At 34.4% G+C, this 27,867-nt stretch overlaps 1 protein-coding gene and 1 long non-coding RNA gene across 5 annotated transcripts in view; one reads left to right on the forward strand and one right to left on the reverse strand.

The window, feature by feature from the left end:
* Positions 1–2,054: 2,054 nt before the first annotated feature.
* On the reverse strand, positions 2,055–16,225 carry LOC109070231. 4 transcript variants are annotated; one of them, XR_006160924.1, is made up of 6 exons: positions 3,906–7,678; positions 3,783–3,813; positions 3,533–3,644; positions 3,311–3,395; positions 2,618–2,819; positions 2,055–2,311 (listed from the first exon to the last, which is right to left on the reverse strand). It is a non-coding gene; the product is annotated as an uncharacterized LOC109070231 (long non-coding RNA). The 4 variants fall into 4 exon arrangements; XR_006160925.1 differs by adding an exon at positions 16,150–16,225 and having other exon boundaries at positions 3,533–4,256; XR_006160923.1 differs by having other exon boundaries at positions 3,783–7,678.
* Positions 16,226–27,216: 10,991 nt separating this feature from the next.
* Positions 27,217–27,867, forward strand: part of LOC109101233 (adhesion G protein-coupled receptor E3-like) — a 30,394-nt gene continuing 29,743 nt past the window's right edge. Inside the window, exon 1 of the mRNA XM_042766943.1 lies at positions 27,217–27,234. Coding sequence (XP_042622877.1) covers positions 27,217–27,234 — 18 coding nt within the window. The remainder of the gene's footprint in view (positions 27,235–27,867) is intronic.

Consider the following 27,867-nt stretch of genomic DNA (forward strand, 5'->3'; position numbering starts at 1 on the left):
ATGGTTTTGATTGCCGCAAATGCCACCATAATGCTTCAATATTAAAAAAATTATTTTATTTATTTATGAACATTTATCACATGATCCTCAACAGTGGTGAAAATAATTATTCATACTGCAGTGCATTATGGGAGTTTCTCATGTATTGCAACATGAAGCATTTTGTTCATTGTCACCTTTGTAGAGATTCATATTCTGGTTCTTGATATCTGTGTGTGTCTAAAAAGCACCGGAGCTCAAATTTTGAGAAGCACCCGGCTGCAGCCTGTCTATGAAAGACCATCAAACCAATCAGAGTAGGTATGGGGCGGGGCTGCACGTGCAACCCCGCCCCAGGTGCAGCCCCACCCCAGGTGCAGCCCCACCTCGATCTGCGGGTGTACTTGCAAATTTCTGTATGTGCTACACAGATTTAAAATTCATTCCCTTTAAATATCAGAGCAGTACTTTTATGCATGCTTAGTTTCACTGGGATGATTATTCAAAACTTAAACATGAAAACAGAAAAAATATTATTTTGGATATAATCAAACCAGTTAATTGTGATTACATGTTCATTGTATATCACTGTTCTCTCTTCTCCACAACACCACATACAGAACTACAAAGAGAGATCTAGTACAGTAAGTCAAGGGTCAAGAGCACAACTAAATCAAACACTGATCTCCATGATGGTGGCATCATTTTAACCAATAAAACATCAACATCTGATCCTCTGTAATTTTCAATAACAGCAGGTGTCCATCACTATTGCACAATCATCATTTAATTAGTCATTTAATTATCTCATTAACTTTAACTCTTTGAGGACTTGGGATTTAACTTGAGACTAGTTTGTGACTTGGAAGGAATGACTTGGTTTCTCCTCTGGTGAAATCAGCTGCTGAGTTCATGGGTGGAACAAATTTTTGCAGGATAAATTATGTCCGATCCATCTCGTTTGTAGACAGGATGTGGTTTATCTTTCACCATAAACACCACATCTGCGGGGATGTTTGTTGGCATCTCATCACCTTCCTTGGGGAAAGTAATCTTGGTTCCTTCCTTCCAGCCTTTCTTCACCTCCACGGTAAGAATCTTTTCCTCAGTGCGTGTTGTTCTTCCGTCGGGGATCAGGCGTTTGCGTCAAGTAGGGGTAACTGCAGCCTGGAGCAATGGGCGTGCCAAAAGGTGGTGGCGTGCCGAAAGGCGTGGGGCGTGCCAAAAGGCTTCTCATTGGTGAAACGAAAGGTAGGGGGCGTGCCAAAAGGTAATGCGAAAGATGGCTGTAAAAAAAAAAAAAGATGGCGAGCCATATACTCTTAATCGCAGATTAAAAGGAAACCATAAATTCAACATAATCCTATAAAACCAAATTTAATTCTTCCAAGGTAAAAATGGCGTTAATGATATTAAGAATATTTTTTTAAATTACTTTTGAAAGTACCTTCAAAACTTCTGCATGGCGCGGGTTACTGACGTCATCACCACCGCAAGTTTAGGTCTTGATTTATCAATAATCAAAAACAAATGACAATTATTTTTCGAGAATACAAACGTCTCTTAACACGGTTAGTCGCACTAGCTGTTCTTAAGTTAAAGTCAAAAGTTGTATTTGTTAACATTAGGTAATGCACTGTGAAGTGAACTAACAAGAATAAACAACGAACAGCTGTATTTTTATTAACTTACGTTTAATAAACACTGTATCAAATGTATTGCTCATAGTTAATGTTAGTTAATACATCAGTGTCAACAAATGAAACCTTATTGTAAAGTGTTACCCTCTAAAAATGTTTTGTCTGATAGAGAAAAATATATAGTTGACAAAACCACTAAATTATAAAATTTAAAAATTAGTCAGAAGAGTTTAGCAACCTTATGTTAAGTGACATAAGCAAACAGACACAGCTTTATCCACTAAAACATTTATTTAGCTTTCAGTTTCAGTCGCCAATTCAAGTAAAAAAAAAAAAAAATAGATAGATAGATAGATAGATAGATAGATAGATAGATAGATAGATAGATAGATAGATAGATAGACCACTCATTCATTCATTCATTCTGTAGTAGCAGTCCATAGAACAGAATCCAGCAAACTCTTTGTCTGAATAGAAAGCTGTGAAGACCCCCTTCTTTCCATGGCTACAGTATCCAGTGGTGTTTCTGTAGATGTATCCACAGCCATCACACCTGCTGAGCTCAAACTCACTCCATTAACTCACTCAACTATTCCAGCTTCTGTCATCACACTGAACCCTCCTCCTATGATTGCCATTTTTCAGTCAGTATCCATCAGCTGTATGGTAGGAAAGGGTGTAGCAGGGTCCCCCTTCATAAAATAAAAAATAAAATTTAATAAAAAATAATAATAATTCAAATTCATCAGATTCTGTTCCATCCTCTTTGGCTCAGACAGTGTAGCTACATACAGTGCAGAACAGAAAAAACTATTAGAAGGCTAATGTATAAGGGTCACAATATACGATGCATTTCATGTTCTTGTATACACTGTTAAATTTTACATTGTTTTAAATTTTTAACAGATGGGCTAAAAGGGTACAGAAGAATAAAATATTGCATGAAAAGATTTGAAACAAGATATTTTACAGTTGATGATTTATTTTACTATACTCACTCCAGCAGGTGTCCTTAAGTATGGGTGTTTTGAGTACATCCTCCACAGACATTCCTTCCGTGCTTTCTCAGCGTCTCCAGGAGAATGTTCGTGCCGAGTGGTCTTTGACAGTCCAGGTGTCTGGAGGTGTTTTCTGATACTCACTTTGTAGCACATTCACGTGGTTCTCAAAAGACATTGAATCCTCCCCAACACAAGTTTCCTTCATCAGAACAACAGAAACAGATCATGCTTAGACCCTGACAGATATGAGAAACATCTAAATACTTATTGAACAAGGTGCTTTAGTTATAAAAAAAATAAAAAAATAAATAAAAAAACATTGAACTGCATAAACATTAAGATGATGGTCAGGCAGTGAAAAAGTGGAGTAGATACAAAAAAAGATTTAAATATCTGTAGTACAGTATCTTCCTTACACTGACCTGCACTAAGTGAAAATGTAAAATTGATTAACAGTGCAAAAATAAATTATGCATATGGCAGTGTGCTTACATATGTTACAATAACCTGCGAGTGGTGCATGTTCTGCTTTAAATTTACGGTTTAGGGATGTGTCAGGTGTGCTTAAAACACAAATTTGACTGATTGTCATTTTCCAGCAAATAAAGATTACAATATATTGTTACTACAATATCGTGTGTGATTATGTTGATAGAGATAAACCAATGGATTAAAAACAATGTAACTTACAGTCATTTCCTTTATATTTCTCTGGAAAGGGTACTTCACAATCAGTGTGTTGGCAACTTGAATATACTCTGCATTAGTTGGATACCTAGCAGAAAGATAGAAACAAACTCTAAATTAGTTTTTTTTTTTTTTTTTTTTTTTTTTGTCTAATCGTCTTCATAGATTGTGAATTGATCTTAGTTCAGTTGTAATAGCAGAGGTGGTAATAATTATTATACTTACAGGATGTATTCTGTACTGTATTGCACAAAAAAGACGCCGATACAAACTATCAGCTCTGAGAGCTTCGATGCAGATGCGCTCATCGTTTTGTCTCACTGTACATACAGTATGTCTGTCAACAACAATAAACCAATTACTAAAGCTGCAAGATATAACGCAAAGGGAAAATTATGATCGTATTGTAACAAGCTATCTTAATATACATATTTGTGGTATATAGAGTATAGATAAACGTATGATGAATAATTACCTCACGTCTTATCGCCGACACCTTCTCTTGTCTAAAGGAAATTAGTACATGTATATTTACCGCTGATTGGCCAACACAGTAAAACACCTTTCACCAATAAGAAACCTTTTGGCACGCCCCTACCTTTAGGCACGCCCATTGCTCCAGGCTGCAGTTACCCCTGTCTCATTCTGTCTGAAGATTTGTCCATCATCTGTTTTCACAGTATGAGAAGATCTTGGAGCTACTTCTTGCATAACTATGGCCTTCTTGCTCCAATTCTCATCACTATTGATTCTGACTACATCATCCCTCACCAATGGATGTAGCTTTGCAGCCCTGTCATAGTATAACTTTTGTCTATACTTCAGTTGCTTGAGTTTCTGCTTTATTTTCACATTTGCTTTTTGTTTTGAACAAGAGGGCAGTGTAGTTTGAAGTTTCCGATTCATCAGCATCTCAGCTGGGGCCATACCACACTCTAATGGAGAGGTTCTGTTATTGAGCAGAGCAAGGTAAGGATCAGATTTACTGTCAGCAGCCTTTTTCAAAAGTTGCTTGAGAATGTGAACCCCTTTCTCAGTTTTGCCATTTGACTGCGCATATTCTGGACTTGAAGTGACATGCTTGAAGTCATATTTCACTGAAAACTCTTGCCACTCCTTGCTGCTGAAGCATGGGCCATTTTCACTGATGACAGTATACCATGTCTTGCAAAAATTGATTTTGCATGTTTCATTACACACTATCCAAGAGTAAGGCCAATTCAGGGTAATTTGAGTAGTAATCAATCACCACAAGGTAGTTATTGCCTTTCAGATGGAAGAGATCCATTCCCACCTTCTCCCAGGGTGATGTTGGTAAATCCGGTATTAACATTGGCTCTTTAGTTTGCTTTTTTCTAATTTTTGGCATGTGTCACACTGTCTCACCATCTTTTCAATGTCTTCGTTTATTCCAGGCCAAAAGACAGTTTCTCTCGCTCTCCTCTTACATTTCACTACACCGGGATGACCTTCGTGAATTCTATGTAGTATGTCTTGTGTCAAGCTTTGCGGAATGACGATTCTGTTTTGTTTCAGAAGGATTCCGTCCACCACACATAGATCACCTCTGATGTCCTGGAATCTTGGAGATGAACTCGTCGGCCATCCAGTATACATGTTGTCGATGACAGCTTGCAACTCAGCATCTTTTTTGGTTTCTTCAGCTATTTGCTTTGACTTTGCATCTGACACTGGAAACGCAGTGTGTACCATTCTCACATGAATCTCAACATCTCCTTCTGTTGTACTCTCATTATTTCTTGTGGGTGCTTGTGAGAGGGTATCTGCCAGCACTAAGTATTTGCCACGCATATACACCAAATTGAAATCGAACCTCTGCAATTTCATCATCAGCCTTTGAATCCTTGGTGTCATTTCATTCAGATTCTTTTTTATTATTGCAATTAATGGACAATGATCAGTTTCTGCAGTAAAGGTAGAAAGACCATATACATAGTTATGAAATTTCTCCAGGCCGAAGACTATTCCCAAGCACTCTTTCTCAATTTGTGCATATCGACACTCAGAATCAGTCATGGATCTGCTCTCATATGCTACTTCCTTCCAGATCTCATCAACAGCTTGCAATAAAACTGCACCAAGACCATTCTTGGAGGTATCTGTGGACACTTTGGTTCTATTTGTTGGATCAAAGAATTGTAATATGGGTGCAGAGGTTAATGCTATTTTCAGCTTTGCCATTCACTCTCATGTTTGTCTGTCCATACAAAGTCTGTTGTCCTTTGTAGGAGTTCTCGTAGGCATGACGTTTTTGCAGAAAGATTCAGAATGAACTTTCCTACATAATTCACCATACCCATGATGTGCTGTACTCCTTTCCTTTCTGTGGGACTTTCCATTTTTAGAATGGCACTGATCTTCTCAAAGTCTGGCTGTATCCCTTGACTTGACAATTTGTCAGGAAAATCCCAAAAGTATTTGTTGCAGAATACTGAACACATTTACAGTTTATTATTTATTCTGTTTATATAGAGGCCTATGTTTTGGGTGAATATTTTGGTGGGGCTCTGCCCTTACAGACGAGCTTCGCCTGTTGGTACCTATAGACTACGGTGGTAAACAGTGAGTTGTTTGTTTGTGTTTCAGGTTCATTTGATTAGAAGGGGGAAAAGCAGCTCGGGGATTTTTGGACATGTCTGTTATCAGATGTAAAAAAAAAAAAATACGCCTTGACACAGGCTGTGTCAGCATCATGCACAAGATTACATATGCAATATTTCAACAGTCAATACCTGAAATAGTATTTCTGACAAATTTATTCAGGTCTTCTTATTCTTCTTCTTCTGTAAACACATGCTGAATTAAACTGGATAAAGGCTTCATCTGGATTATTTTCAGGTCCTGTTTACCTTCACAGACATAACTGGCGGTTTTGTAACTCATGTATTTTTAACAAACTTTTGTGTATTTGACAGTTTAAGCACAATAAGACATGAAAGAGAACTCATGCCATGTGACAGCCATTTTCTGTGCACTCAGAAAACCGTAAATGAGATGTTCAAACTGATATGGTTTTAAAACGCATGATTTCAGTGCAATAAACATGATAATGAAAATCAAACAGATGTTTTTTGGCAGAGTATCTGAGGTACGAGCTGTAAAGGCACAGCCATATTCTAGAAAAGGGGGCGGGGAACAGCAGCTCATTTACATTTAAAGATACAGGCACAAAAAACGGAGTGTTTCTGCTTCCACTCAATATTGACATGTTCAAAATGATATATTAAATAATCTGTGGGGTATTTTGAGCTGAAACTCCACAGACACATTCTGGGGACACCTCAGATTTATATTACATCTTGTATAAAGGGGCAAAATAGGTGTCCTTTAAAATCCAACAGGAGAAAGAATAACTGTTGCTTTTGTATTTGAAGGAAATAAAGATGACCAAATAAATTTAACAGCTGGTGGTGGTTAAGGCATATATTTCAAGCCATACTCTTACATCTGCATCCTTCCATTCCATACAGTAATCAGCTTAATTTTTGATGGATTTGTACTCAGGAAACTACACACATACAGTATAAGAAAGAGCATGAGAGTGAGGCACACTTTCCTTACCACTCTGCATACAGCAGCCTTACTAATGTGCTCTGCATCCCTAATGTTATATAGAAAACTATTATTTAAAAATGGTACCACTCAAATAAATATGCATGCGGATATGGCAAATTTTTTTATAAAAAATTAATCATGATGTAAATGTAACTCACTACGCATTAATGCAGCCTCCTCATCTACAGGATTCAGTACAAAAGGACCCCTCCCCTTTTTTTTCTCCTGAATAGATGGCACAAAAATCTTTCACTTTGGATTAATGGCTACGGTATTTTCAAATTGGTAATTTAATCTGAATATCAACATTTGTGAGATTTAGTCACTCAAACCTACTTTGAGGTTACTGAGCAATTACCGGCAGCAGCCAACAGCAACTATCACAGTCCACTTGAAGTTACTGGGTATAAACTGACAATAACATGATATTGGAAATTACACGTATGACATTGTGTGGAAGATCCCCAGAAATGCACTGACAAGAAACTGGATATGCAAATTCTTATGTATAGAATTGTATTTGAATTTGAGAAGGAAACAGTGGACTTGGACACATGTTTCCTTATCGGGATGATGAACAGATAAAATATCTACATACATCACAGCACAGAAATATTTTTAGTTAGTTGTGTCTGTGAGCATCACTGAAAAACAGTTTATATCAGGTAAGGTTTTCTGCCTACTCATATTGATCCTAATCAGTCTCTGTAAATCAAACTAGAGCATGTGCTGATGTGTGTTGATGTGTGTTGATGTGTTGATGTGTGTTGATGTGTTGATGTGTGTTGATGTGTTGATATGTGTTCATGTGTTGATATGTGTTCATGTGTTGATGTGTTGATGTGTGTTGATGTGTTGATGTGTGTTCATGTGTTCGTATGTGTTCATGTGTTGATGTGTGATCGTGTTGATTTCGGTTTATGTGTGTTGATGTGTGTTCATGTGTTGATGTGTGTTCATGTGTTCGTATGTGTTCATGTGTTGATGTGTGATCATCTGTTGATGTGTGATCATGTGTTCATGTGTGTTCATGTTTTCACATGTGTTCATGTGTGTTCATGTGTTGATGTGTGTTCATATGTGTTCATATGTTGATGTGTGTTCATGTGTTGATGTTTGTTCATGTGTTCATATGCTGATGTGTGTTCATGTATGTTCATGTGTTGATGTGTGATCATGTGTTCATGTGTTGATGTGTTGATGTGTGTTCATGTGTTGATGTGTGATCATGTGTTGATTTCTGTTTATGTGTGTTCATGTGTTGATGTGTTGATGTGTGATCATGTGTTGATTTCTGTTCATGTGTGTTCATGTGTTGTTGTGTGTTCATGTGTTCATGTGTGTTCATGTATTGATGTGTGATCATATCTTCATATGTGTTTATGTGTGTTCATATGTGTTCATATGTTGATGTGTGTTCATGTGTTGATGTGTGATCATGTTGATTTCTGTTTATGTGTGTTCATGTGTTGATGTGTGTTCATGTGTTGATGTGTGTTCATGTGTTGATGTGTGTTGATGTGTGATTATGTGTTCATGTGTTGATGTGTGTTCATGTATTGATGTGTGATGATGTGTGATCATATCTTCATATGTGTTGATGTGTGTTCATGTATTCACTGTAAAACCCGACAAGTAACATAACTCAAACCGTTTGAGTAAACAGATATCCTTAAAAACCTGACAAGTTAGGTTTACTCAAACCGTTTGAGGAAACCGATTGCCTTAAACCATTTAAGTTTTAAAACTAACACACTGTAAAACCCGACAAGTAACGTAACTCAAACTGTTTGTGTAAACAAATATCCTTAAAAAACATGACAAGTTGGGTTTACTCAAACCGTTTGAGGAAACCGATTGCCTTAAACCATTTAAGTTTTAAAACTTAACAGTTATGAGTACTCTGAATTTAATTCAGTTGAGTTCACTGAAAGAAGATATACATTGATATTAAGTGATTAAGTGATTAATTGAGTGATAATTGAGCATTAGTGATGAACACCTGCTGTTAACAAACAGAATTACTGAAGAAAAGAGAGAAAGGAACTACAACTGACTTCAGACACAGCCTCACTAAAACCTGACAAATTATGTTAACTCAAACCATTTGAGGAAACCGATTGCCTTAAACCATTTAAGTTTTAAAACTAATAGTTGTGAGTACTCTGAACTTAATTCAGTTGAGTTCACTGAAAGAAGATATACTTTGCAATTAAATAATTAAGTGATTAATTGAGTGATAATTGTGAATTAGTGATGAACAGCTGCTGTTAACAAACAGAATTAATGAAGAAAAGAGAAACACAAGAACTACAACTGACTTCAGACACAGCCTTAGATAAAATTAAACTGAAATAAAATACATTAAATCTCTCAAGATCTGATTAACTACCCCACAAACAGCATCACCAGCTCCACTTATTAATAACCAGACTGACTTTATTTCTGGCAGACGTCTACAGAAGATCTGATTGAGAATTAACTACGGTTTAGATGTTGATTTATGTTTTCATTTAAAGTAACCATGTTAGAGATCAGTGTTTGCTTTAGTTGGGCTCTTGACCCTTGATTTCTGTCTTAGTTTTTTCTTTGCCTGTTGTAACCATTTGTTGTAACTCAAAAGCCCAGAGAAAATATCATCAGATGTTATGCACATATTCACACTCTTAGAAGCTGCTTTTATCCAAAGCACCTTAGAGTGTATTCAGGTTAGCGTTTTTTTTTTTTTTTTATATAACCTGTACCTAGATGTTGGTTATTATACTGTATATTGGTGATGATAATCATTGATTATTGAACTGTTTGGAGTCTAATCTCTGATGAAATAGGTGTTGTGTAATTAGTTGGATTGATTACAGTAAAAGTGATTCTAAGAGCCAGTGGTTCTGTGATAATCAGTTAATATATAGAACTTTAGAGTTTGTTTGGTTTTTTTTGTTTTCTGTTGTTTAAATTAGTACATCAATAATCAGCATATGAACCTCAACAATGGTGACCATAAAAAATAAAATGCAGCAGAGCATGCTGGGAGCCATGGATGAGTTTTGTACTACAATAGTACCCGGCATGCATTGCAGCATTTTTGTTTTTTTTTTTTTTTTCGTAACCATTGTTGAGGTTCATATTCTGATTATTGATGTCTGTGTGTGACTATTTGACACCATAGAAAACCAAACTGTTTGGAAAATCCTTTATATTAGCTGATTATGAAAGAACCATTGACTTTTTGAATGGCTTTCATTGTAATCAATTGAACTAACTATAGAACATCTATTTAATTAGACTTTTAACTCTGAACAGCTCCATAATTGATGATTATCATCACCAATATGCTGTATAACAACCAATACCTGATTATATTTTCTTTGGGTTTTTTGAGTTATAACAAACGTGTTTCAAAAACACATGGTTGCAACATCCAAAAAAAATCTAAGACAGAAATCAAGGGTCAAGAGCCCAACTAAAGCAAACACTGATCTCTAACATGGTTACTTCAAATGAAACAATAAATCAGCATCTAAACCTTAGTTAATTCTCAATAAGATCTTCTGTAGACGTCTGACAGAAATGAAGTCAGTCTGGTTATTAATAAGTGGAGCTGGTGATTCTGTTTGTTAACAGCAGCTGTTCATCACTAAAGCTCAATCAGCACTTAATTAATCACTTGATTACATAATTGCAAAGTTTTAAAACTTACATGGTTTAAGTAAAGGCAATCTGTTTACTCAAACGGTTTGAGTTACTGTGACTTGTCAGGTTTTACAGTGTTGATGTGTGATTATGTGTTCATATGTGCACTGTAAAACCTGACAAGTAACTTAACTCAAACCGTTTGAGTAAACAGATATCCTTAAAAACCTGACAAGTTAAGTTTACTCAAACTGTTTGAGGCAACCGATTGCCTTAAACCATTTAAGTTTTAAAACTTACATGGTTTAAGTAAAGGCAATCTGTTTACTCAAACGGTTTGAGTTACTGTGACTTGTCAGGTTTTACAGTGTGATAATGGAATAGAATAGAGTAAGCTGCAGAGATGTACTTGGATGGAGGGGTAACAAATAAATATAAGGATATTGCACATTTTTATTGCATAAGTGGGGAACATTTAACTGTTCATAAATTAGATTGCCTGGGGGAAGAAACTGTTCTTGTGCCTGGCTGTCCTGGTATTTGCGGCTCTGAAGCGCCGGCCAGATGGCAAAAGTTCCAAAAGGGGTTAACTTGGATGTGAGGGATCCAGAGAGATTTTCTGAGTCCTTTTCCTCACTCCGGATGTATCATGTGTTGATGTGTGTTCATGTGTTGATGTGTATTCATGTGTTGATGTGTGTTCATGTGTTGATGTGTGTTCATATGTTCATGTGTTGATGTGTGTTCATGCGTTCACGTGTTTTTGTGTGATCATGTGTTGATTTCTTTTTATGTGTGATCATGTGTTGATGTGTTCATGTGTTTATGCGTGTTCATGTGTTGATGTGTGATCATGTGTTGATGTGTGATCATGTGTTGATTTCTGTTTATGTGTGTTCATGTGTTGATGTGCGTTCACGTGTCGATGTGTGTTCACGTGTTAATTTGTGTTCATGTGTTGATGTGTGTTCATGTGTTGATGTGTGTTCATATGTTCATGTGTTGATGTGTGTTCATGCGTTCACGTGTTTTTGTGTGATCATGTGTTTATTTCTGTTTATGTGTGTTCATGTGTTGATGCATGTTCATGTGTTGATGCGTTCACATGTTGTTGTGTGATCATGTGTTTATTTCTGTTTATGTGTGTTCATGTGTTGATGTGCGTTCACGTGTTGATGTGTGTTCATGTGTTGATGTGTGTTCATGTGTTGATGTGTGTTCATGCGTTCACGTGTTGATGTGTGTTTATTTCTGTGTGTTCATGTGTTGATGCGTGTTCATGTGTTGATGCGTGTTCATGTGTTGATGCGTGTTCATGTTTTGATGTGTGTTCATGTGATGCGTGTTCATGTGTTGATGTGTGATCATGTGTTGATGTGTGATCATGTGTTGATTTCTGTTTATGTGTGATCATGTGTTGATGTGTTCACGTGTTAATGCGTGATCATGTGTTTATTTCTGTTTATGTGTGTTCATGTGCGTTCACGTGTTTATGTTTTCACATGTTAATTTGTGTTCATCTGTTGATGTGTGTTCATGTGTTGATGTGTGTTCATGTGTTGATGTGTTGACGTGTATTCATGTGTGTTGATGTGTTCATGTGTTGATTTGTGACCATGTGTTTTTTTCTGTTTATGTGTGTACTGCTCAAATAGATATGCATGCAGATATTGCAAAAAATCTAAACAATCCTTTCCCGATGCAAATGTAACTCCTTACGAATTAATTCAGCCTCCTCATCTACAGGATTCAGTACAAAAGGACATGACGTTTTTGTCACTTTCAGAGTGTCTGCATGATGAAAATTTGTGCAATGAATGAATGTACCAGCACTGCAAAACATGTTTTTCTTACTTTGTTTTTTTTTTTTTTTTTGTCTTGTTTTCAGTCAAAATATCTAAAGATTCTTAAATCAAGATGCATTTTCTATATAAGAAAAATGACACATTGTATTTAGTCCTTTAAGTGTATTTTCATTATTTGCTAATTATCTGCCAATGGGGTAAGAAAAATAATCTTGTTCCCATTTGCATTAATATTATTTTTATTGTTTTAAGTAAACTGCACTTCATCTAGGTGCCAAAATATTCACTAGGAAAAATAAGTATTTTATATATATATATATATATATATATATATATCTATATATATATATATATATATATATATATATATTTTTTTTTTTTTTTTTTTTTTTTTTTTTTTTTTTTTTTTGCAGCGTTAATGAATAGCAAAATGAATGGTATTTAAAGGGGTCACGTGATGTTGCTAAAAATAACATTATTTTCTGTAAGTGTTTATGCAGTTTAAGGTTAAAAAAAAACAATTATCATCAGGTGTTGGTTGTTATACTGTGTATTGGTGATGACAATCATCAATTATTAAACAGTCTGGAGTCTAATCTCTGATTAAATAGGTGTTGTATAATTAGTTTGATTGATTATAGTAAAAAATAATTCTAAGAGTCAGTGGTTCTGTGATAATCAGTTAATATAAAGGAATTTCCAAACAGTTTGTGCACACACCTTTTTTCCACGGTAGTACCCAGCATGTATTGCAGCATGTTTTGTTTTTTTGTTTGTTTTTTTGATGGTCACCATTGTTGAGGTTCATATGCTGATTATTGATGTCTGTGTGTGACTGATTGTCACCATAGAAGAAAGGTGTGCGTGCACGATCCGTGTACCTTCGTATAATTCGTTTTTTGATTTAATATTGAAATCTGAAAAATGAAAGAACTGACTATTTTTTGTTTTTCGTTTTTACATTCAGGGCCAGAAAACGAATAAACAACTTGAATATTCGATCTCTACATGTGGGCGGGAATGAAACTCTCCTCTCTGCTGATTGGTCAACTAAACATTACAACATAATAATAGTCCTAAAAAACATAATAAGAGTCCTACCCTTCTACAGATTCTTAACGTGTTTATTTATACTACATTTTATCTCTTTCTCTTCATCAAACAGGGTGGGTTTCTCGATAACGATTGATCTTAGCGCTTAAGAGCGTTTTCTACGAGTCATTTTACGATCGTTTGCTATTGTTTCACTTGCGTTTCCCAAAAATGCACTTAACACAGTCGCACGTAGCCATGCTACTTAAGTGCTATAGGAGTCGCTATCCGTCTGTCAAGTGCTGAAATGTCACCTAATAGAATGGCTCTAATTGTAGTACACGATCGTTTATTGAAATGTTAACCTAATGCTGCATTCTAGACAACTCGGAAATAATAACTATAATACAATATTATTATATTATAATTTACATAATAATATATATATATATATATTATATATATATCTATATATATATATATATTTTTATATATAGTATTCAAATATTTTTGTATTTATGTATATATATATATTATTTATTTTTCTGTGTCATATATTGATGTTATTTCCGGGTCCTACATTGCTGGTTTTTGTGCACTTGAATAAAGTTAAAGGTGTAATCTGCCGATTGTCCTTCTGGTGATGGAACTAGGGCTTTACGATTACTCCAGAGCACTCGTATATCTACGATGATTTTCAAGTGCTACTTAAGTTACGATGCTTTTGGTAAACAGACCATAACATTAAGATCAGTCGTACGATCGTTTTTACGAACTTCTTAGGCTTACGATGGTTTTGGGAAACTCAGCCCAGCCAGATTAAAGAATAGCTTGACACAAACCGTACCTAGGCAGAGCCTTTTGGTCCTTTGGAACACCGCCTGTTTTATTATAGTATCGACCTATCAAAATCTGTCTGGCAAAGCTGTCCGACGCACTGCAGCGTGGGGAGAATATAGCCTATTGTAGCGAAGCGCAGACCGCAGACAGGAACTTAAATAAAATGACAGATATGAAAAGAAATTAGCACATCTATTATTTTTTTCTATTTTGAGTTTTATTCATAGAGCACTTTATACAAATTTAGGAAATCGTATGTTGTTATCCCACTGGCATGGGACTATTTGTTCATCAGAGTGCTTGTTTCAGTGATTGAATTTAGTGAAATGTGAATTTGACGTCATGAATTGAAGGTAAACTCATTTGAGTTATAAGAACATATCCCAACCCTGAAATAACACTTCGAACAATAAACCAGAGATCAGTGTCAGAAATTAACTTTCCCATAAGAGGCACCTGATTTTCAGTTTTTTTTTTTTACCCTTTTTTTTACCTTTTACCTTTTGTATGTCATCTTTAATGTCAAATTCTTACTTCAGAAAAATTGAATAATATGACAATAGGCTGTTACCAATTAAATCAGTATTCAGAGATATAGAACCTGCGTCTGAAGATGCTTTTAGATGTATTTACAGTTTAATGCTGATCAGAGGGCTGTACATGCCTTTACATAGCAATTACAAATGTATAATGAAATAAGATTAATGTTTTATACAACATTTTTAATTCAGAAATATGAACAAAATGAAATGATTTGAAATGAAAATTAAACTTGAATTATGAAAGTAATATCACCACTAGGTGGCGGTATTTCATTGTGTTAATAAAGAAGCCTTTTATTCAATCTATTCTTCAAAATGCTTCATTCATTAATTCAGGAATAAAATCAAGTGGCTGTTTGGTCAGTGAATTGTTGCCTATAATAATGGGTCTTTCAAAGACTGATTCAAGGAACGATACACCACTCTATGCACCTACAGGGAGTCAGTCACACAACGGTTCTGTGACGTGGGTTTAGTTGGCAGAGAAAATAACAATTTTCTATGCTATCAGTTAGCTGGCCAACACCCAATATTAATTAAATAAACTCAGCTTATTGTCTAAAACTACCTATGTTCACATAAATGAATAGTGGTCTGCGCTTGTCTAATACATTCTTCCCGCGCTGCAGTGCACAAAGGTGTACCAGAGATGTATAGGGTAGTAGGTATGTGCAGAAGAGGACTGGCTTCTTTGATTTAGATAGTTTGTGGATCGTTAGGTAGAGCTCACAGCGGGTGATCGGTCAGAATCACGCAAGATTTCTTCATTGGTAGTATTTATTGAATTTACAACTGCATGATTGATGTACAGTGATGGGTGTGGTTCTGAAACAAATAAAGGAATAAAACAAACAATTATTTGAATGCAAATGAATGATTATCATGCAACAAATCTCTATTTGTATTAACTGTATCCTATTCTAACAACACAGCAGAAATAAAATACAATGATATTTTAACATGGCCGAAACTGGCATTAAAAGAATGAAAACGGCTGTGCTGTGTCTAAGCAGCTACTACTATAACAATGAGAAAGGATACACCATTCGCAATACAATGGCTCCCTCTGCTGGTCGCATAAATAACTACACCAGGCCGCTCCGAGAGGTGTCACGTGACGACCAGTGTACATGCGGGAGGTGCGTGCCCTATAACCGATTAACTGGATTGAAGGCGAATATCACCGCGATAGCTTACAAACTATGTGCAGAGGGTGCTAAACTGGTATTCTACAATGTGTAACCAAAGAATAATGCCAGAGTGGCAACCTACACGTTATTATAAAGTGTGTTAACGATGAGTGGTGTAACCGGGCAGAAAAGCCTGAGCTTACATTTAGCAACACTAAACAGACAAAACACTACCCAATATAGCCTTAGCAATGACAGTAAAAGAACAACAAAATACAGATTCTTACTTGTAAAGACGCACACAGAATAAAGCAGTTGTATCAAGGCGGGTTGTAAGCCCATGCACGGCGTGCAGTTAGCGTACATTACTGGCAAAAGTCTCAGACAGAATGCTACCAGCTTGCAGCGATCCTGAGTCAGCTTGTGATTGGCTAAGAGTCCAGGTGAAGCGCGGCATCTTCCAGTAGGAGAGAGAGAGTCACAGTAAAGTGTCTGATGCTTAGCGGCCACAAGGGGGCCTTTTTTACAAGGTAGTTGTGAGTGCAGGTGCGAAGTAAATTAATATTTATGAGATAAACTAAATGTTTCACTGTTAGGTTGCAGAATTTATGTATACACAAAAGAAAGCTCTGTAGGCTCTGCCTCTGTACGGTTTGTGTCAAGCCATTCGTTAATCTGGGCTTTCTCCATAACGATTGATCTAAGACCTTGAGAGCATTTTCTACGAGTCATTTTACGGTTGTTCGCTATTGTTTCACGTGCGTTTCCCAACAATGCACTTAACACAGTCATGCTACTTAAGTGCTATAGGAGTCGTTATCCGTCTGTCAAGTGCTGAAAGGTCACCTTATAGAATGGCTCTAATTGTAGTACACTATCGTTTATTGAAATGTTAACCTGAAATGTTAACCTAATAATTCTGCGTTCCAGACAACTCGGATATAATAAAAATTATATTATATTATATTATTATGGTATAGTGTATAATATAATACTTTACATAATAATATATATATATATAGAGAGAGAGAGAGAGAGAGAGAGAGAGAGACGTTATTTCTAGGTCCAATACATTGCTGGTTTTCGTGCACGTCAGCAAGCCATTGACAGATTTTTCCCCCAGTCTTTGAAGCATATTTCATACATTGCTTATTTTATAAATTTTTTTGTTCAATCATTAAATTTAGATGCATTTCTATTTTTTCTGCCCTTTTTAATTATTTCATTTATATATATATATATATATATTTTAATTATTTCATTTATATATATATATATATTAAAACGAGAAATAACGTGTACAGTAAAGTACAATCAAATCATTATATTATAATCACGTTAAAGGTGTAATCTGCCGATTGTCCTGCAGGTGACCACATAAATCTGTTCTTATGATGCACTTTTATTATTAAAAGTGGTGCTGTCAAATGATTAATCGCGATTAATCACATCCAAAATAAAAGTTTTTGTTTACATACTATATGTATGTGTACTGTGTATATTTATTATGAATATATAAATACATACACATACAGTAAATTTTTGAAAATATTTACATGTATATACATTTATATATTTATATTCTTATATTTTATATTATATATAAATATATTTAATATATAAACATAACATATTTTTCTTAAATATATACATGCATGTGTGTGTTATTTTTTTTTTAATTATAAATATACACAGCATACACGCATATATTATGTAAACAAAAACTTTTATTTTGGATGTGATTAATCGTGATTAATCATTTGACAGGCCTAATTAAATGTTTTATGTTATGATGATTTTTTATTTTGTTTGTTTTTAGTAGTAGTTAGTAATTTTAAGGTAATTAGTACAATCGTTTTTATGAGCTTTTGGGAAACGCATTCCTGGCTGTTGATGAAGAGAAAGAGATAAAATGTTGTAGAAATAAACACGTTAAGAATCCGTAGAAGGGTAGGACTCTTATTATGTTTTTTAGGACTATTATTATGTTGTAATGTTTAGTTGACCAATCAGCAGAGAGGGAAGTTTCATTCCCGCCCACATGTAGAGATCGAATATTCAAGTTGTTTATTTGTTTTCTGTCCCTGAATGTAAAAACGAAAAAAAATGAAGGGAATTCTTGATTTTTCGTTTTGTATCTTGCATGTGAAATTAATCGTAGATCTATGAGTGCTCTGGAGTAATAATAAAGCCCTAAGTGCATCATAAGAACAGATTTATGCGGTTACCTGCAGGACAGTCGGCAGATTACACCTTTAACTTTATTCAAGTGCAATGTGATTACAATATAATGATTTGATTGTACTTTACTGTACACGTTATAACTCGTTTTTTTATTTTTATAAATGAAATAATTAAAAAAGGGCAGAAAATAATAGAAATACATCTAAATTAAATGACTGAACAAAAAATGAATAAAATAAGTAACGAAGGAAACATGCTTTTTACAGACTGGGGGGAAAAAATCTGTCAATGACTTGCTGACGTACACAAAATACAGCCATGTATTGGATCTGGAAATAACGTCTCTCTCTCTCTCTCTCTCTTTCTATTATTATTATTTTTATTATTATTATGTAAAGTATAATATTATAGACTATACCATAATAATATAATATTGTTATATAATAATCTTAGTTGTCTGGAACGCAGCATTATTAGGTTAACATTTAAATAAACGAGCGTGTACTACAATTATGAGCCATTCTATAAGGTGACATTTCAGCACTTGACAAACGGATAGCAACTCCTAAGTAGCATTTAAGGCACGGCTATGTGCTATTGCGTTAAGTGCATTTTTGGGAAACGCACGTGAAACAATAGCGAACAACCGTAAAATGACTCGTAGAAAACGCTCTTAAGGTCTTAGATCAATCATTATGGAGAAAGCCCAGATTAACGAATGGCTTGACACAAACCGTACAGAGGCAGAGCCTACAGAGCTTTCTTTTGTGTATGCATAAATTCTGCAACCTAACAGTGAAACATTTAGTTTATCTCATAAATATTAATTTACTTCGTACTTGCACTCACAACTACCTATACATCTTTGGCACACCTTTGTGCACTGCAGCGCGGGGAGAATGTACTAGACAAGCACAGACCACTATTAATTTATGTGAACATATAGGTACTTTTAGACAATAAGCTGAGTTTATTTAATTAATATTGGGTGTTGGCCAGCTAACTGAGAGAATGACCACATGTGTGACTGACTCCCTGTAGGTGCATAGAGTGGTGTATCGTTCCTTGAATCAGTCTTTGAAAGACCCATTATTATAGGCAACAATTCACTGAGCAATTATTATAGACAGCCACTTGATTTTATTTCTGAATTAATGAAGCATTTTGAACGAATAGATTGAATAAAAGGCTCCTTTATTAACATGATGAAATACCGCCACCTAGTGGTGATATTACATTCATAATTCAAGTTTCATTTTCATTTCATTTCAAATAATTTCATTTTGTTCATATTTCTGTATTAAAAATGTTGTATAAAACATTAATCTTACTTCATTATACATTTGTAATTGCTATGTAAAGGCACGTACAGCCGTCTGATCAGCATTAAACTCTAAATACATCTAAAAGCATCTTCAGACGCAGGTTCTATATCTCTGAATACTGATTTAATTGGTAACAGCCTATTGTCACATTATTCTATTTTTTTTTTTAAGTAAGAATTTAACATTAAATATGACATACAAAAGGTAAAAGGTAAATATATATATATATATATATATATATATATGCCTATTGTATATAAAAAAAAAAAAATCAGGTGCCCCTTATGGGAAAGTTAATTTCTGACACTGATCTCTGTTTTATTGTTCGAAGTGTTATTTCAGGGTTTGGCTATGGTCTTATAACTCAAATGAGTTTACCTTCAATTCATGACGTCAAATTCACATTTCACTAAATTCAATCACTGAAACGAACAAATAGTCCCATGCCAGTGGGATAACAACATATGATTTCCTAAATTTGTATAAAGTGCTCTATGAATAAAACTCAAAATAGAAAAAAGAATAGATGTGCTAATTTCTTTTCATATGTCATTTTTTTTTGTTTTTTTTTTTGTGTTAAATGCAGCATATTGTCTAAAACAAAAGTTATGACTATGTTCACATAAATTGATAGCGGTCTGCACTTCGCTACAATAGGCTGCTACATTCTCCCCGCTTCAGGTCGCTCAGCTTTGCCAGACAGATTTGGATAGGTGGATATTAATAAAACAGGCGGTGTTCCAAAGGACCAAAAGGTATGGTTTGTGTCAAGCTATTCTTAAAAATGGATGTTTGATGAAGAGAATGAGATAAAATGTAGTAGAAATAAACCCGTTAAAGGGGGGCTACAATGGTGTTTCATGTATTCAGAGTTGTTCACAGTGTTAAAGAGATGGACCGTAGAAGGACTCTTATGTTAAGGACTCTTATTATGTTGTAATGTTTGACCAATCAGCGGAGAGGGGCGTTTAATTCCCGCCCACATGTAGAGATCGAATATTCAAGTTGTTTATTCGTTTTCTGTCCCTGAACGTAAAAACGAAAAAAATTAAGCTAAATTCTTTATTTTTCGTTTTGTTTGGACAAATGAACAACGAAAAATGTGCAGTTTTTTAATTTTTCATATTTCAATATTAAATCAAAAAACGAATTATACGAAGGCACACGGACCCTAGAATCACTTTTACTATAATCAATCCAACTAATTACACAACACCTATTTAATCAGAGATTAAAGTCTGAACAGTTCAATAATTGATGATTATTATCACTAATATACAGTATAACAGCCAACACCTGATTCTGATGATATTTTCTCTGGACTTTTGAGTTATAACAAATATGTTTCAGCAACTCATGACTACAACAGCCAGAGGAAAAAAATAAATAAATAATTAAGACAGAAGTCAAGGGTCAAGAGCCCAACTAAAGCAAACACTGATCTCTAAACATGGTTACTTCAAATGAAACAATAAATCAACATCTAAACCTTAGTTAATTCTCAATCAGATCTTCTGTAGACGTCTGACAGAAATAAAGTCAGTCTGGTTATTAATAAGTGGAGCTGGTGATGCTGTTTGTGGGGTTGTTTAATCAGATCTTGAGAGATTTAATGTATTTTGATTTCAGTTTATTTTATCTAAGGCTGTGTCTTAAGTCAGTTGTAGTTCTTGTGTTTCTCTTTTCTTCAGTAATTCTTTTTTTTAGTTTTTTTTATCTAATGCTGTGTCTGCACTTAATTTATCACTTAATTTATCACTTAATTTATCACTTGCATGGTTTAAGCCAAGGCTATCTGTTTACTCAAACGGTTTGATATACGTGACTTGTCGGGTTTTATTTTGACGTAGACATGTTGGGTGTGTTTAAACGAGGCGTTTTAGGGGGGCGTGGACGAGTCTTAACATTTATAAAGAATATCTCTTTATGGCAAGCCGTTTTAACATTTAAAACTTGGTTTTGACTATTCATAAATATAATTACAATTGTAATTCCAGATATCTACAATGTTATTACGACTAGTCATAATCTTCCATTAACTTCCAATGAAAAATATTTTCGGATATCTTCAATTGAGTTTTGACTAGTCGTAATTCCAATTCAAGATATCTTTAAATATGATTTGACTAGTCAAAATACAATTTAAGATATCTTTAATTCAAAAATTTTAATGATATCCAAAATACATTTGTAGATATCTGCAATTCATTTATGACTAGTCAAATTACAGTTGTAGATATCTTGAATTAGAATTATGACTAGTCAAAACCCATTTAAAGATATCTGCAATGTAATTATGGATATCCCAATCAGATTTTTGACTAGGAAGAACTATATTTAGAGATATCCTCATTTAGCTTTGTGACTAGGCGTAATTGCAATGTAGATATGTGGAATTAACAATCTGACTTGTCAAAATACATTTATAGATATCTACAATGTGCATGCAAATACACCTTTGTTGAGCCCCAACTTAAACATTTTATTTAACCAATCCTGGCTTGGAAACTCTTGTCATTCGCAGTTTTATCTAAGAGTTGTAGAATAAAGGTCCTGCGTCTTTGGGTGATTTAAAACTGTTTTATACAGAAGTATGGAAATAAAAATGTAGCTGGAGCATGTGTAAAAGTGGTAGGCTATACAGAGAGGACTTAAATAGGCTTTTGTCCTGTTTCGTAATGTTGAGACGTGTGTGCTGTGGATTAAATTTTGTTAGCCTTTATTTGCAAACAAACACATGTATAAGCCTCATGTCAGCCGTTGCAACATTTGATAAAATGTCAAAAGAATCAGTGTCTATTTACACTATGTACAAGCCTGCCTTGTTGTCAGAGACTACTAACACTATCGCCCACCAACATGTGATTAGCATAATTAATACTGATAAACGACACTAAATCAGCATCAGTTGTAGTGGATTAGTGGTTAAAGTGTGTGCTTTTTGACGTGACCGACTGGAGTTCACATCCGCCTTTTGCCAAACATTTTTTCTCCTTTTTCAAATCTCATATCGTATCGGAAAGGCGTTTATTTTCAATAAAAATTAAGGAAATAATTAAAAAGTTGAAAATAAACATTGGGTAGGGTTAGGGTAGGTGTAGGGAGACCATTATTGTCCCAGTAAGGTGGCATCCATTTAAAAATTTGATTAAAATGATCATTTACACTCACTGTTTTATAATGTACTACAATACTGAGGTGCAGATAATTGCCACTATTTGAAATAAGTAGTATAAATAGCAGAAAATCTTGCTATTTTAACAGTGTAAATATAATCTTTAGCTATTTGCACTTAGTGTAAATAGCACATCGTTAAAAAATACTGCTATTTTCACTTAGTGTAAAGAGAATCTATCGCTAAGAAAATATGCTATTTACACCTAGTGCAAATAGCCGCTGCCTAAAAGAATACATTGGCGCTCATTACTGAACACAGCAGAATATCATCATCATGGATCTCTTGCTATAATACAATACAATAATCCCACCTTGTGGGCTATTTATGGAAGCTCGTTTCCAACTCTACATAAAGAAATTAATTAATAAATTAATTAATAAAGAAATAAAGAAATAGCAACTTTTTATCTCACAGTTATAAAACGTATATCTTGCATTGTCTATATATCACAATTCTGAGAAAAAAATCTGCAAATTAAACTACCTTTCTTTAAATAAATAAATAAATAAATAAATAAATAAAAAACATTGTTTTTCATTGTCTAAATATATAATAAATAAATTCAGATGAGCAGTTTGTGATTTTCTGCCTTTATTGAACATTACACTACATTTTGTCTTTTTTGCAACATGATTAATTAAAACACAGCGCTATACACACATACACGCTGGAGACCTTTTACCACACAAGGCTGCATCCACATTTATTTAATAATCCAATAATCCATGAAAGTAGCTTTTCTCTCCGTGACAACAAAAGCAGACTTTTATTATGTTGTTAGCAGTTAAGCGGGGAGGAGCTGTGTAAATTTATTATGACGTCACACAACAGCAATTCGACTAGGAGCAATTGCAATTCAGATATCTTAAACTATAATTGTGATTAGCCAAAACTGAATTAGCGATATCTCTAATTACATTTGTGGATGTATGAAGCGTCTATTGAAGATATCTACAAAGTAATTACAGATATCTTAAATGGAGTTTTGACTAGTGAAATCATATTTAAAGATATCTCTAATCCGATTTCTTACTTGTGCAATTATAATTGCAGATATCTCTTATTGTCATTGTGACTAGTCGAATTATAATTATGACTCGTCAAAATACAATTGTTCCTATCTTAAATTATATTTATGGATAGTCAAACCAAAGTTTTAAATGCTAAAACAGCTTGCGATATCTCTTTGGGTTTGAGACTTTAGTCTTTGCAACTTTACGAATCTTTTTTATGCACCAAGAGCTTGTAACACTCCAAAGAGAAAGGAAAACTTGAAATCGCATCATATGACTCCTTTAAAAATGAATGGTATTTAAACATCGCTTATGTTTTAAAAAGGGGGAGGAGATTCTAGGTTTAATGAAGAAACTCTGGGTTTAACGAAGAAAACCTGATCCCAACCAGGTTAGGTTCACAGTGTAAGTTACCATGGTAACTGGTTGTCTTTCAGAAACAGGCTTAACTTACCCTGCTTTCTCAGGTTAGACATACTTTGCATTCTGAAATGAAAAACTCAGAGTTTCCCTCATTTCAGGGTTAACATACTTCGAGTTTTTACTTTACCTCCTTTCTGAAATGGGCCTTAGGTCTTAAAGATTTTAAGAGCATTTCATCCATTATTGTTTTATGCTCAGACAATAAATGTTGAAAACTTGCCTCTATTTTAACTTGTGTAACATGTAAACCATTCATTGTAAGTCATGTGTCAATACCATTGCTAATTTGTTTATTCTGTAACTCTAAAGGAAACTCATCCTTTGAACTCATTTGTGGATATAGAGAAATACACCGGACTGTCAAAATCGACAATGGCTTCTTCCCATAACAAAAGTATGTATTTAAATGTCTTGTAAAGATATGTAATGGTTGCATCACTCTTTATAGAAACTTTTATGAAATTAACATAATGAATATAGTTATCACAAACTCAAAATTACTATTCAAGAAATTGTCTCAAGATTATATAGACCCAGAAATACAATAAAATGTCATTTGTTTTTTAATGTTTTTCTTTTTTTTCATATTTCATGATAGGTTTTAGAAGAGCACCAACTACTATCCTACTAATGCTGTGTAAGTCTGAACAGTGTTTTTTGCTTTTAAAATTATGTGTGTGTGTGTGTGTGTGTGTGTGTGTGTGTGTGTGTGTGTGTGTGTGTGTGTAAATGAATATATGAATATATGAAATGAATATTTTGACAAATTTGATGATGTTTGCAACTATCAATAAGAGTGTCAACATTTTACCATGTTTAAATCCTTTATGCAGAAATTTACAGATCTAGAATTCTTGAATCAGGTGCTCACATGCATCAGAAATGCATTCATTTATTTTGATAAAAGAATCTCTCTGTTGACTCCTGCTATGATTAAAATGCGATTGATGATCTTTGGAGAGAAACCAGTTAAAATTAATCCCTCTTAATATGTGCCTCTGCTCATTATTTTATTCAGGACCAAAGAATCCATATGTATGACACATGGTGTTAGGGAAAGATGTGACACTAATGTAGTGAACACCGAAGTGTTGCAGCATTCTAGTACATATGATATGTGTATTATATTTGAAATCTTTGTGTGAGGAACACTGAAAATGTAAGTTATTTTAGACTTATTCTCCCTTTTTAGTGATCTGAAACGTACTATGAAAGCTAACGCTAAATTGACATCACATGACACTAAAAAAAAGGATGAAAAAAACTGAAGCATTTTTAGTCAACTCTATTCAACTTCTCTAGTCCATTTCAGAACACTGCAGGAGAGGAATTTATGAGTGAAAAACAATTTCAGTGTGTTCCTCATAAAGAAACTGTATGACATCAGAAGAGTGCTGTTGTGGTGCGTTTCGTGCAAAAAAAATAAAAATAAAATTAGAAAAAACAATTCAGACATTTTCATACTATTCCTATACGATCTAAACAGAGCAAGGCCATTTTTGTCTTTGATCGACCAACTGATTTCTGTTACAATATTATGCGATTTTTATTTTGTTGATTTATTATTATTATCAAATATTATTATTATCAAATATATTCAAATATTATGCTATTTTTATTTTGTTGATTTATTATTAATATCATTTTTATTTTTATTTTTTTCAGATGTCTTATCACTTAACTTGGCCTTAACAACTGTTGCACAAGAGACGGCGACCACAGCTGGTAATGTTTTGTGTCATTACTTGTGTTATATTTGCTGGCATTTTGGCTGCGTTCTGAAGGAGCACATCCTTCACATTTTTATTGTCACTATCTGCTGCCAAGATAACAACACAGCTGTTTCTCCCCCAGAGAAAAAAATGTGTGGCTTTATGGATTAAGATAATAAGTGGTGTAGCAAATTAGCTCAGAAGGCAGATATAAATACTTAATCATTACTCATTATGATTAATTATAAATATTTGGATCAGCTAATAGATTTTTTTTAAAAATTCAAAGAAATGTTTATTTCCGGGGTATGGGAAATAACATCCTCATTGTACTACTCAGAGCATGTTGCCAAAATCTGAGCAGAGCATTTTCCATCACATCAATTTGTCCTACCCTGTCAGATTTTGCTACCTCCCATTAAAACAGTGGGTAGTACAATTCAACAACGAAAAATGCTACTGATAAAATTATGGTTTATTAACATCTATACCTACCACAACCCTAAACCTACCCTTACACTAATGCAAATACAGTAATTATGTGTTATATTTTCGGTTGAAGCTAGAAGGGATACATCTACAGGAAACCAACAATATATATATTTTTTTACCTATTAGATTGTGTTTTATTTAAGTCTACACCTATCCTAAGCCTAAACCTACCCTTACAGTAATGCAGATACATTAAATACTGTTGTTTAGCATGAGAAAAAGGACGCAATATTGATGTGCGCATGCGCAGTAAACTCTTTTAGGAAAATCTGACGTGCAGGATAAAATGTCAGGACACCGACAGGACAAGACTCAGTCCAGCTGCTCTGCTTGTGTATATCCCATCATTGGTTCTCTTTAAGCAGTTCAGTCAATGTACTGTTAGGAGTAACTGAATAACTCGGGATACTGGTTTATTTCACATCAGTGGGAGTGTCAGGCACGTTTATAAACCGAATAACTTAAGTAAGAAGATCCATTTAAATAGAATGATTCGTTTGTGATCCGGACATCACTAGACGAGACAAAACCAACAAAACTCATTACAAACGATGCATTTGTTGCATCCAGTGGGGACATAATTACTGATTATAATGACTTATACTGTGTTTCTACACGTTGTGTTGCGTATCGCGCTGCGTAAACATAAAATAATGTCTGCATTTGTGATCGGAGAAACAACAAGCCTACTCTACACTGCTCAAAACTCATGTTTGAATCATCATTGGCAAATTATTTCCATATAAAAAACGCAACGTTACTTACAGGCTGTGAGTCAGAATCGCCAGACTGTCCTTGCAAAGTTGGAACTGCCCCACTTTATAGAAACAGACACCGGCATTGCAGGCTACTGGTTCAGGAAACAGTCCTCATCCTCCATAAAATGTGCTGCACACATCTGAATATTTGGGTTGGACTGTTCTGAAACAGTGTTGTAAATACAACTTAACCACTGATTTCTAGTTGTGTCCTCTTTTGGAAGGCCAAACAAAGTAGTTTTGCTTTCACAACAAAACATAACGACAACATGGCACCGGTGGCAGCAGTGAGAATAAAAGTTAAGCCTTCTTTCTTTGTGTGAACATCTGGGCGGTGTTATGCAAATCTTCCCACATCGTGATGTAGACATGTTAGAACGAGCCATTTTAGGAGGGTGTGATTGACTCTTACCTTTTATATAAAGAATATATCTTTGGATTTGAAACTTTAGTCTTTGCAACTTTACAGATCTTCTTTTTGCACCAAGAGCTTGTAACACTCCAAAGAGAAAGGAAAAACTGAAATCGGATCATATGACCCCTTTAATATATAGACAAAACACTATAAAAGAACATATGATTACATGGGTTACATGATTGTGCATGTCTCAAGTGAATAGTAGAAACAATGTCCTGGAATATGAATGTTTATGTAAATGTCTGTCTATAAATTTATGTGGTAGAAAGGTCTGTTCTATGGGCCTGTGTCTGTCTTTCACAGGGTCTGTTCCATTGCACATAGCATCTTTCCAGATTCTTTCAAGCAATAAAACAGTCTCTCAGATGGATCAGATGGTAGCCCTGGTATCTGTGCCCTCTTGGAGCAATAGTTGAAGTTGAAGATAATTCAAAAGATTAATTGTTAAATATAACAAATAATGTTTTTTGTTTGGTCCAATCATCACAGCAGTATCAAAAGA

The sequence above is a fragment of the Cyprinus carpio genome, chromosome A1 (genome assembly GCF_018340385.1).
Source record: "Cyprinus carpio isolate SPL01 chromosome A1, ASM1834038v1, whole genome shotgun sequence".
Lineage (NCBI taxonomy): Eukaryota > Metazoa > Chordata > Actinopteri > Cypriniformes > Cyprinidae > Cyprinus > Cyprinus carpio.